Source organism: Hypanus sabinus, chromosome 3 (assembly GCF_030144855.1).
Source record: "Hypanus sabinus isolate sHypSab1 chromosome 3, sHypSab1.hap1, whole genome shotgun sequence".
Classification (NCBI taxonomy): Eukaryota; Metazoa; Chordata; class Chondrichthyes; order Myliobatiformes; family Dasyatidae; genus Hypanus; species Hypanus sabinus.
Window position 1 is genome coordinate 34938962 of NC_082708.1, and position 12683 is coordinate 34951644.

A 12683-nucleotide genomic window follows, 5' to 3' on the forward strand; every position below is an offset into this window, starting at 1 on the left:
CAAGCTTATATGTAGATTTAGTCAATGCACCAAATACATGTGGAGTTATTGTCTATCACTCCACAAACATAATTTTATCTCTTGCATAAAAATGTACATATGAGTCATGTAAAAAAGTATTTACAGAGTAAGGATATGTGACATGCCACTATTCATATTATATTTGAATAGAATTATAATTATTCACAAGTCCGAAGCATACGTATTCTTAAAGACATTAAAAATGCAGCACATCTCTTAAGCCAGCAGCTTCACACAGGGAGTTATCTTGGTTGCCTCTGATCAATCCAACAATAATGTTCCAGAAGTCAGAGAAATGTACTCGATTTATTATTAGCAACTAGCAAAATATGCAATCTTGAAGTGATGAAACAAAAACAAGCAATAATATACATATTTAAGCAGACATAAGTGAAGTTAAAGTGGAATTAAGTGATTTCAAACTTAATTAAACGTAATTAAGCAAATGTAAGCAATCAACAAAAGATATGATACTTGACGGTTTCCAACTCTAAACTGCCAGAATAAAGTATGAACATGTAACTAAACTCTTAGCTTTTACCACGCCCCCACCCACATGACTAGTTGCCATAATAAGCATAATAAGTGTGCAACACAGAATACAATGCAGAGGGAGAACAGGTGCATGGCTCCTACAGACGGAGTCCAAGAGATTACTGTGGATGGACGTGAATGTGAAGCTGAGGTCACAGTCAGATCAGCAGCAAACTTACTGGTTGGCATAGTAGTCTGGGAGAGCTGGTTTGAATGTATGCTTACACAATGGAAGATGCTACGCTGGCAATTGCTGAACATTAATCATCTCATCCCCCCAAAAGCTGCTACAAGGCCTCTCAGGGTGTTTCCTTAAGCCCAACCAACTTTTACTCTTTCTTCAGCTTCCTCTTTTCTATCATAAAGTCAGAAGTAGACATGTTCATTGATGACTGCATAATCTCTAATTCTATTTGCAAATGCTTAGCCAATATGGTAACCTATGGCTGCACACATGAAGACTAGACAACGTTCAGGCTTGAGATGCTAAATAACAGGTAAGATTCATGCCACAAGAATGTCAGACCCCATGACGAACTCCGGCAAAGTGTCCAGCCACTTACCCTGAAAATTCAATGATATTCCCATAACAGCATAGGGAAGGCCACATGTGATCGGAAGTTCAGACGGATGAGCTAGTATGATTGCAAAAGCACTTAGAGAAGTTACTGGAGTTTTGAAGTGGAGTAACTCTCCCAGAAAGATGGTTGGAAACTATTGCCATAGATGTTTTTGGTGGCGGATGAAAGACGTTTCTGGCATCTAGAACTTCATGCGGAAACTTGCTTCCACCATTTATAATAAAACCAACAGGCATAAGAATCAAGAGGTACTGTTGCAGCTCTATAAAACCTTGGTTAAACCACACTTGGAATGTTATGTTCAGTTCTTGTTGCTTCGTTATAGAAAGGATGTGGAAGCTTTAGAGAGGATGCAGAGGAGATTTACCAGGATGCTGCCTGGATCAGAGACAATGGCTTGCTGCTTTTCTTTGGAGTGAAGGAGGATGAGAGACAACTTGATAGAAGCGTACAAGATGATGAGGCAGAAATTGAATGGATATCCAGAGACTTTTTCACGGGGTGGAAATGGCTCACATAAGGGGCATAATTTTAAGGTAATTGGAAGAAAATATAAAGAGGATGCCAGAGTTAAGTTTCATTACACAGAGTAGCATGTGCAGGGTATGCGCTGCCAGTGATAGTGGTAGAGGCAGATACATTAGGGACAGAATAGAGGGGTGTCCTTTTAGAGCGGAGATGGGGAGGAATTTGTTTAGCCACAGAGTGGTGTATCTGTGGAATTCTTTGCTACAGGCAGCTGTGGAGGCCAAGTCTTTATATATGTTTAAGGCAAGGGTTGATAGATTCTTAATTGGTCAGGGTATGATGGGATATGGGGTGAAGGCAGGACATTGGGGCTGAAAGGAAAATGGGATCAGCCATGATGAAATCGCAGAGGAGACTTGATGGGCCAAATGGCCTAATTCTGCTCCTCTATATTATGGTCTTATTCAAGAAATTCTTAGATAGGATAGAAAAATGGAGGGTACGTAGGAGGGAAAGGTCAGATTGATGTATGAGTAGGTTAAAAGTTTGGCATAACCATGTGGGCTGAAGGGCCTGGACTGTGCTGTTATATTCTGTGTTCTCAAGTAATCACAAACCATTTGAGTTAATTGCTGGTAAGATCTTCCATGGCTTATTAAAGAGGGTGCAGAGAATTTATGAAGCCATAGGCATTAATGATTAAGTTTTTGTGCTTTCAGGCATATAGTTCACATGCTAACCCATGCCTCTCTTAAGAAACATGTGAGATGGCCAAAATACTGACCTTGAGATCATAGGTGTGGTGAAATAAGTATCTCAGATGCCCAACTTTTGAAACAGCAGCTTGAGAAGGAGCTAGACAAGATGATAAGATGCAACGCTTGATGCCAGTGATTCAGACAGGATGGAATAAATCAGAGCATGAGAAAGTTCACAGCACATTATTTCCTTGTGTGTAATCTCATCTCATCAAGGAGGTGACTGAACAGATATCAGAAGGTAGAGCAGTAGATGCCGTGTAAATGTATTTTATTCACAACAAAACTCGTGGCCTGGGTGTTGTAATCATTGCAAAATCAAATGAGTTGCAGTTAGTGTTCAGTTAATGCCAATTGGAAAATCCAGTCTTCTAAAATAAATTTTTTCATGTATCTTGTTTTCAGTAATCTTGCTTATTAAAGTTACAACATACACTCAGCAGAACTGATACAGTCTGTCAAAATTAGATAACTTTAAAAGTACAGAAAAATAAGGTAATTTTGCCAACTACTTCCACGATTATGACATGGCAATAGAATTAGTTGTTCATGTTGATCCTGCAAATTACTTCTGATCAGATGTTCAGTGCCAAGGGTTCACCGATGCAAAATCATCTCTATGTTGCAGCAATAGAAAAAGAACTGGAATTATCTGGAGCCATTAAATTGCGATGATGAACAATTTCTAAGTGTGTGCTTCACTGAATTAAATATCTCCTTTCAATAATGTGGTGCACAACTAAGCCTGCTATTGACACTTGAACAGATGCAAACTATTCAAATCTAACCCTTTTAATTATGAATACTAAAAACCAATAACTAATCATTCAGCATTCATTTTGTTTCTCTCTTTCTACATATTTATTTATAATAGATACTGTACATAAAAATACTTGGATCCCAATCTCTGTCATTGTGTGTGTGTGTGTGTGTGTGTGTGTATATATATAGTTAATTCTTATATCTTTCATAATCCTGAGCAATTGACCAAAGAAGACTAAGAAGATTGCCAAGTTTATAACAATACAATTGCTGTACTCAAAGAGTTAAAATGTGTTAAATAAAATACTTTAGGATGAGCTCTTCCAAGTATATAACCTAATTCTACAAATTTACAAAGTTAATAGCTTTATCTACTCTACTGAACAAAATGATGCTTTCATGGATGAACTTGCGAGTGTGTTCTATGGCATGTAATTATCTCTAAGCTGTCAGAATGGAATTGTAATTTAAAATGCCACACATTGTAATAGGAGGAGGTAAACCGAAATGCTAGAATGAAAGAAATAGTAAATTGAAGTAAATTGCATCATACGGTACCAATTTAGCATCATCAGGTTTATTTGCCATATTTTTGGATTTTGTAAATCTATAATTTACTACTTTTCATTCAGATGATATATTAAAATTGAGACAGATCTTGATAAGATCAACATGATTATTTTTCTTGAAACTGTGTTTGCAATGAAATACTGAAGAGAAATTGTACAGCAGAGGAATCTATCAACATTAAATTAGAACACTATTTCAAGTTAAATTAATTTAGACTTATCTATCATACTTATTAAAAATATGTAGTATTCTAGGCATTTACGACTACCTGTTTTATTTCATCCATGCAAGAGATGTGGATTTAGGATAGATAAGTTCCTGAGGCCAGACAGGATATACCCCAGGTTACCACACGATTCGAGGGAAGAGATTGCTGCACCCTTGCCAATGATCTTTGCATCCTCATTGGCCACAGGAGTAGTACCAGATGACAGGAGGGTGGCAAGTATTATTCCTTTGTTCAAGAAAGGAACAATCCTCAAAATTATATACCAGTGAATCTTAATTTAATGGTAGGCAAATAGTTGGAGAGGATTCTTTGAGACAGAATTTATTGGTATTTGAAATGGCATAGACTAATTAGGGACAGTCAACATGGCTTTGAGAGGGGTGGGTCATGCCTCATGAGCCTGGTTGAACTCGTTGAGGATGTGACCAAGCACAGTGATGAAGGTAGAGCAGAGGATGTGGTTTATATTGATTTTTGCTTGGTGTTTCATAAGGTTCCCCAGGGTAAGCTCATTCAGGAAGTCAGGAGGCCTGGGATCCAGAGAAACATGGCTGTGTGGTCTCAAAATTGGCTTGCCCATAGAAGATAGAAGATGGTTGTAGATGGAATATTTTCTGCCTGGAGATCGGTGACCAGTGTGTTCCGCAGGTATCTGTTCTGGGATGTTGATGGGTGAGTCCAGAACTAGAGGTCACAGTTTAAGAATAAGGGGTAGGCCATTTAGAACAGAGATGCAGAAAAACTTTTTCACCCAGACAGTGGTGGATATGTGGAATGTTCTGCCCCAGAAGGCAGTGGAGGCCAAGTCTCTGGATGCATTCAAGAGAGAGTTAGATAGAGCTCTTATAGATAGCGGGGTCAAGGGATATGGGGAGAGGGCAGGAACGGGGTACTGATTGTGTATGATCAGCCATGATCACAGTGAATGGCGGTGCTGACTAGAAGGGCCAAATGGCCTACTCCTGCACCTACTGTCTATTGATTGACCCTTGCTATTTGTGATTTTTATAAATGACTTGGATGAGTAAGTGGAAAGGTGGGTTAGTAAGTCTGCAGACAACACAAATGTTGGCAGAGTTGTGGATAATGTAGAAGGTTGTTGTAGGGACATTGCCGGTTTCAGAGCTGGGCTGAGAGGTGGCAGATAGAGTTCAACCTGGAAAAGTGTGACATGATTTTGGAAGAATAAATTTGAAGACAAAATACAAGGTTAATGGCATGTTTCTTGACCTTGTGGAGGAGCAGAGTGATCTTGGGGTCCATGTCCGCAGCTGGCACACAAGTTGATAGGGTTGTTAAGACAGTTATTGATTGGCATGTTGGCATTCATTAGGCTGGAGGGTAAGTTCAAAAGCAGCACTATAAAGCCCTGGTTAGATCATACTTGGAATATTGTATTCAGTTTTTGCTCACCTCATTATGGGAAGGATGTGGAAGCTTTGAAGAGGGTGCAGACGACATTTACCAGGATGCTGTCTACATTAGCGGGCATGTATTATGAAGTTAGTATGAGCAAGGTAGGGTTTTTCTCTTTGGAGTGAAGGAGGATAAGAAGTGTTTTGATTGAGGTGTACAGGATGGTAAGAGGAATAGATAGAGTAGTTAGTCAGAAATGGGATATAATTTTAAAATGATTGGGGAATAGAATGGAGGGGGGTGTTTCATAGGTAATTTTTTTTTACACAGAGAGTGGTGGGTGTGTGGAATATACTGCCAGGGCTGATGGTAAAGGGGGATACGTTAGGGACATTTAAGAAACTCTTCAAAAGCACATTAATGACAGTAAAATAGAGGGCTATGTAGGAAGGGAGAGTTGGAATGATCTTAGAGGGTGGAAATGGCTAATGTGAGTGGGCATAATTTAAAGGTGATTGGAAGAAAGTATAGAGGGATGTCAGAGCTAAGTTCTTCACACAGAGAGTGGTGGTATGTGGTGTGCCCTGCCAGGGATGGTGGAAGAGGCAGACAGATTAAGGGCATTTAAGAAATTCTTAGTTAGGCATATGGATGACAGAAAAATGAGGGCTGTGAAAGAGGGAAGGGTTAGATTGATCTTTGAGTAGGTTAAAAGGTTGGCACAATGTTGTGGGCTGAATGACCTGTAATGTACTGTAATAGTCTATGTAAATATATAATGAGAAAGTATATGAATCTGACTAATATTCCAGGATGCATCAGAAGACTATTCTCCATGGAAGTAATGAGCAAATTAAGGCTCTGTTATGCAAGCAGGCACAATGGCATAACAGGTCATATATTTTATGTCATGGATTACTTTTCACTTATTTAGAGATACAGTGCAGAAAGGCCCTCTGGCCCTTCGAGCCACACTGCCAGCAACCTGCCAATTTAACCCTTGCTTAATCATGGGACAATTTACAATGACCAATTGACCTACTAATTGGTGCGTCTTTGAACTTTGGGATGAAGCTGGATCATCCGGAGAAAAGACAAGCATTCCTTGGGGAGGACGTACAGAGGATTAAACTCCAAACTCCAATGTCCTGAGCTGTAATAGCATCCCACTGGTGCCCGATTATTGTCTTATATCTATCCAGGATTTTGATCTGAATGGGTACACACCTAAAAGAGAATAGTGTTTACTATAAGGAATATCATCTTGAGCCCACCTTCCCAGAGAAGAGCCATTTGTCCATTTCAAATTCATTTGAAGGCACTTTCCCAGATGCCCTTGCATGGGTTTTGCCTCACCTGGCTCATTCCATATTTCCATATGACTTAAAAGGGTTCTCTTTGGCCTATTGAGTCTTTGCTGTCCTCCAGACCAATCCTCTCCCCAGCTACTTTTTCCGTGAACCCATTCTTTCCACAGTCGACCTACACACTTAAAGGCAATTCACAGTGCCAATTAACCGATTGACTTGCCTGTGTTTTGGCTAGAAGAGGAAGCTGGAGCACTTCGAGAAAATCCACACAAACAGCGCTGGACTGAATGCAGGTCATTGGATCTGTGAGACAGCCACTCTTCTATTTGTGGCACAGTACCACCCTATCTATAATTCTCCTCTAATTCTTCTCAGTGATGTTGTCTTAAAACATAACATCTATTTCAATAAGCTTTTGAATAATGCTAAGCTCCAACTTACCACATGCACTTTTGCTGCCCCATGTGTCTCTGGTTTGTTAGACTGGTTCTCTGCTATTTTGCTCTGTTCAATCACAAACGTAGCAATTGCTGACTGGACTGGAAATCACTACTTGCCCCAATTTACCCTGAATCCAGGACCTAGCTGGGCCATCTCTGAGGGAGATTCAAGGTTAACTAAACTGCTATGGGTCTTAATTTAAAAATAGAATTTAAACTTCCCAAGTGATTTAGAGAGAATCGAATGTGATCTGAATTAGCAGCCTAAGATAGCTGAAATTGGTCCAGTAAAATACCACTTAGCTATCAGTGTCAGATTTATAATCACTGACTTTTATGGCATGAAATTGTTTTTTTATGCCAGTAGTGCAGTGAAAAGATATAAAATTACATAAATTACAAAAATAAATTAATATTGCAATAAAAGGGAATAACATGGTAGTTTTTATGGGTTCATGAACTATTTAGAAGTCTGAGGGCATCGAGGAAACAGCTGTTTTTGAATTATTCAGTGTGAGTCAGGCTCCTGTACTTCTCCCCTGATGATGTCTTAAATTGTGAAGGTCCTTGGTGATGGATGCTACTGCCTTGAGGTACCAACTCTTGAAGATGTCCTGATTAGTTGGGAGGGTTGTGAACACAGTGGAACTGGCTGAGTCTACAGCCCTCTGCAGCCTCTTGTGATCCTCCATATTGGATCCTCCATTTTGATGATGAAGAAAATACCATTGCTTTCATTATTAAAGAATGCATTTAAATTTGCTAAACACCTGTTCACTGGAGTTCTGCAAAGCCAATTGAAGGTACAGGATTTCAAGTCTAGTACCTTGAGATTACTGGGAAAACTATCTGTTCTGAGCAGGAATTCTAAGACATTGAGAAACCTAACTATTCATACCTAGACAAGGGATCCCAGGAATTTGAAATAAGGTAAATGCCTAAAACCTGTTCTGCTATGGAATGACTGGGTTTGACTTGAATAGAGCTGGAATTAACCTCTAAGAGTAGAATTTGTTGTATTTAGCATAGCTATCACAGGTCTCCTCTGCTGATGTGTGGAATATTAAGTATATCAGAAAAAAATTATATTGTACATAGTACTTTGGAAGAAGGGATTAAAACAATTAGAACTGATACTTTTATTACAGTATCATTAATAGTAAATGCAATGCAGAATTGGTATTGGCTGGTGTCTCTGACTAAACACACATTCTTGTACCTCTCATTTGTTCTAAGATTTATACTGTTTGGTGTTATAGAAAAAAAAACTAAAATTGTTTTATATAAATACTGTAGCAACAAAGGAGAACAGCAGCATTAGCAACAGAATAATTCAAATATTCATAAAATAAAGTAACATTCACAAAATGTGATTCAGCGGATTTTGAAGGTATCTCTCAAGCAGAAAAAGAGCTCTGAGTGGGAATAGTCACTTACATCTTGGTTTGTGTTAATATTGATTTCAGGGCAGGTTTCTGTATGTATGCCTTTCACAGACCCTAATGGAATTTCTCTCACTTGCTTATTTTTCACTCTGCAGGTGATGTGCCTTCAGGATTTTTTTGGTGATGATGACATTTTTATTGCCTGTGGTCCTGAGAAGTTTCGCTATGCACAGGATGACTTCTCATTGGATGAAAATGGTAAGTTTCTCTTGGCGTACACACTGAAGCTTTACAAAATAATCAAAATGTTAGAATAATTTGTCAGATGATCAGAGCACAAGCGTAAGATTTTGACAGTACTTCTACATTATTCCCCCAGCAGCTAGATTGAAAGAATCAGATTTATTTATTTAATGTGTGAGATTAATGCCAAGATTCTTAATTCATGATTTGATTGACAAAATTATTCTGATTAACAATGCAGGGTATGTCAACAATCTAATACAGAAAGAAAATTAAGCAATCATTTTGGAACATGGGTTATTATATCATGTTGCATACATATTAATATCCTGGTAGGCATAAGACTCAGCAGTACTTCAATAATTATATTTCAAAGATGGTTCAGTTTGCTACCACCATTTATTCTTCTTCCACCCTCTCTTTTTCACCTCTCTTTGTGTTTATTTTCTAAAACACTTTTGTTTATGTTATTTTGGGAGCCATAGGGTTCTAATGTAGATCATTAAATTATTTACATCTACCATCTCAGTTATCCTTTTCTTTATCAATCTTTTTATTTGTTAAATAAAAAAGTACATATATATAAACAAGAGGAGAATTGTCTCAAAAGTCTATATCAGTAACAATTCAAATAAAAGAAGAAATAAGCATCGCGATCATACATAAAATTAATCTAATAGTACATAATAAAAAAGATAATTGAATCTCCTCTTATCCATAACAAGAAGAAAAAAGATAAAGAAACTTTTATAATTGAAATGTACATCGAAAAAAAAACCCAAAACACAAAATAAAGAAAAAGAAAAAAAAAACTGTGCAGCTCATCCTGAGAGTAAAAGCAGGAAAAAAGGAAAAACTTTCTGATCAAATCCAAAACTTCAAAAGGTAACTGTAAGGGCCATAAGTCAGAGCCTGTGAAAATATTGAATAAAGGGTCACCAAGTTTCCTCAAATTTAAAGGATATATCCAATGTCCAACTTCTTATTTTCTCTAAACTTAAACAGGACATGATGGAGGAAATTGATGAGGGTAGGGCAGTGGATGTGGTCTACATGGAATTTAGCAAGGCATTTGACAAGGCCCCTCATGAGAGACTCATCCAGAAAGTCATGAGGCATGGGATAAGTGGAACCTTGGCTGTTTGGGTACAAAATTGGCTTATAGGAAGAAAGAAGAGGGTAGTTGTGGAAGGAAAGTATTCTGCCTGGAGGTTGGTGACTAGTGGAGTGCCACAGGGATTTGTTCTGGGACCCCTGCTATTTGTGATTTTTATAAATGACCTGGATGTAGAGGCAGAAGGATGGGTGAGCAAGTTTGCGGATGACACGAAGATTGGAGGAGTTGTGGATGGAGCTGTAGGTTGTCGAAGGTTACAAGAGGATATAGACAGGCTGCAGAGTTGGGCAGAAAAATGGCAGATGGAGTTCAATCCAGATAAGTGTGAGGTGATGCATTTTGGAAGGACTGGGTACAGGATTAATGGTCGGTTACTTAAGAATGTGGATGAACAAAGGGACCTTGGGGTTCAAATCCATACATCCCTCAAGGTCACTGTGCAGGTTGATAGGGTAGTTAAGAAGGCCTATGGGATGCTATGCTTCATTAACAGGGAGATTGAGTTCAAGAGTAGAGAGGTCATGTTGCAACTTTACAAATCTCTGGTGAGACCACACTTAGAGTATTGTGTTCAATTCTGGTCACTTCATTATAGGAAGGATGTGGAAGCTATGGAGAGGGTGCAGAGGAGATTTACCAGGATGTTGCCTGGTTTGGAGAACAAGTCATATGAAGCCAGGTTAGCAGAGCTGGGACTTTTCTCTTTGGAGCATAGAAGAATGAGAGGGGTCTTGATAGTGGTCTACAATATTATGAGAGGCACAGATAGGGTGGATAGTCAATACCTGTTTCCCAGGACACAAATAGTAAACACCAGAGGACATATGTACAAAATTAAGGGAGGGAAGTTTAGGGGAGACATCAGGGATAAGTTTTTTTCACAGAGGGTTGTGAGTGCCTGGAATGATGGTGGTGGAGGCTAAAACATTAGGGGTATTTAAAAGCCTCTTGGACAGGCACATGGATGAAAGAAAAATAGAGGGTTATGGGGTAGTGTGGGTTTAGTACTTTTTTTTAAATGATTATATGGGTCGGCACAACAGGGCCTGAAGGGCCTGTACTGTGCTGTAGTGTTCTATGGAAAGCCCATCTCAGTTATCCAATTACAGCAGATGGGGCTAGGTAGAGAGAGGTACAACATATACAGAATCTTTACTACTTCCAGGTTAATCTCCAGTACAGGGGACTTACTCCTTTTCTTAACTCTGGCACGTGCATTCTTTTAGTTTGCCAGACAACTTTCTCAGTCCCTTTACCAAACTATATTGGATGTAGCTGTAATCACATGACAAACTGTTTCTAGGCATGTTAAGGAGAGAAAAGAGAATGCAGACTTAGGAATCTGGAGCAACAAGCAATCTTCTGGAAGAACTCAAAATGTAACTCAAAATTTTCAAAAGGCTTTTGACCAGGTCCCACAATTTTCAAAAGGTTTTCGGCAAGGTCCCACACAGGAGATTAGTGTGCAAACTTAAAGCACACAGTATTGGGGGTATGGTATTGATGTGGATAGAGAATTGGTTGGCAGACAGGAAGCAAAGAGTGGGAGTAAACAGGACCTTTTCAGAATGGCAGGCAGTGACTAGTGGGGTACCGCAAGGCTCAGTGCTGGGACCCCAGTTGTTTACAATATATATATTAATGATTTAGACGAGGGTATTAAATGCAGCATCTCCAAGTTTGCAGATGACAAGAAGCTGGGCGGTGGTGTTAGCTGTGAGGAGGATGCTAAGAGGATGCAGGGTGACTTGGATAGGTTAGGTGAGTGGGCAAAGTCATGGCAGATGCAATTTAATGAGGATAAATGTAAGGTTATCCACTTTGGTTGCAAGAACAGGAAAAGAGATTATTATCTGAACGGTGGCCAATTAGGAAAAGGGGAGATGCAATGTGACCTGGGTGTCATTGTACACCAGTCATTGAAGGTGGGCATGCAGGTACAGCAGGCGGTGAAAAAGGCAAATGGTATGTTGGCATTCATAGCAAAAGGATTTGAGTGCAGGAGCAGGGAGGTACTACTGCAGTTGTACAAGGCCTTGGTGAGACCGCACCTAAGTTTTGGTCCCCTAATCTGAGGAAAGACATTCTTGCCAGAGGGAGTACAAAGAAGGTTCACCAGATTGATTCCTGGGATGGCAGGACTTTCATATGAAGAAAGACTGGATCGACTGGGCTTATACTCACTGAAATTTAGAAGATTGAGGGGGGATCTTATTGAAACATATAAAATACTAAAGGGATTGGACAGACTAGATGCAGGAAGATTGTTTCCGATGTTGGGGAAGTCCAGAATGAGGGGTCACAGTTCAAGGATAAAGGGGAAGCCTTTTAGGACTGAGATGAGGAAAAACTTCTTCACACAGAGAGTGATAAATCTGTGGAATTCTCTGCCACAGGAAACAGTTGAGGCCGGTTCTTTGGCTATATTTAAGAGGAAGTTAGATATGGCCCTTGTGGCTAAAGGGATCAGGGGGTATGGAGAGAAAGCAGGTATAGGGTTCTGAGTTGGATGATCAGCCATGATCATACTGAATGGCGGTGCAGGCTCGAAAGGCCGAATGGCCTACTTCTGCACCTATTTTCTATGTTTCTAAAGAAATCCTTTCCTTCCAGAGATGCTACTTGACCCACTGAGTTCTTCCAGCAGATTCTTTGCTCTTCTAGGTATCTTATCTTTGGCAATTATTGACTTATACAAGATGGCTTTATTTTGTAAAGATATCACCTCTCTCTCTTACATTCCTGTAAAACTGACCTTGTTTTGAATACTGAATATCAGCTCAGTATTATTTGTTCCTTTCAGTTTTAGCTAGAGCAGGCAGACAATTTTGGAAGGCCTCTGTACAACCCTTGGTGCTTATATAAACAACCATAGGTCGAGACAAGAAAGCTGTGGGCATGTATAACTT

The 12683-nt window shown here is 39.3% G+C and overlaps 1 protein-coding gene across 1 annotated transcript in view; it reads left to right on the forward strand.

The window, feature by feature from the left end:
* The window catches only part of dclk1a (doublecortin-like kinase 1a), a 278189-nt gene that overhangs the window by 118768 nt on the left and 146738 nt on the right, over nt 1-12683 (forward strand). The window contains exon 3 of the mRNA XM_059963285.1: nt 8570-8672. Coding sequence (XP_059819268.1) covers nt 8570-8672 — 103 coding nt within the window. The remainder of the gene's footprint in view (nt 1-8569; nt 8673-12683) is intronic.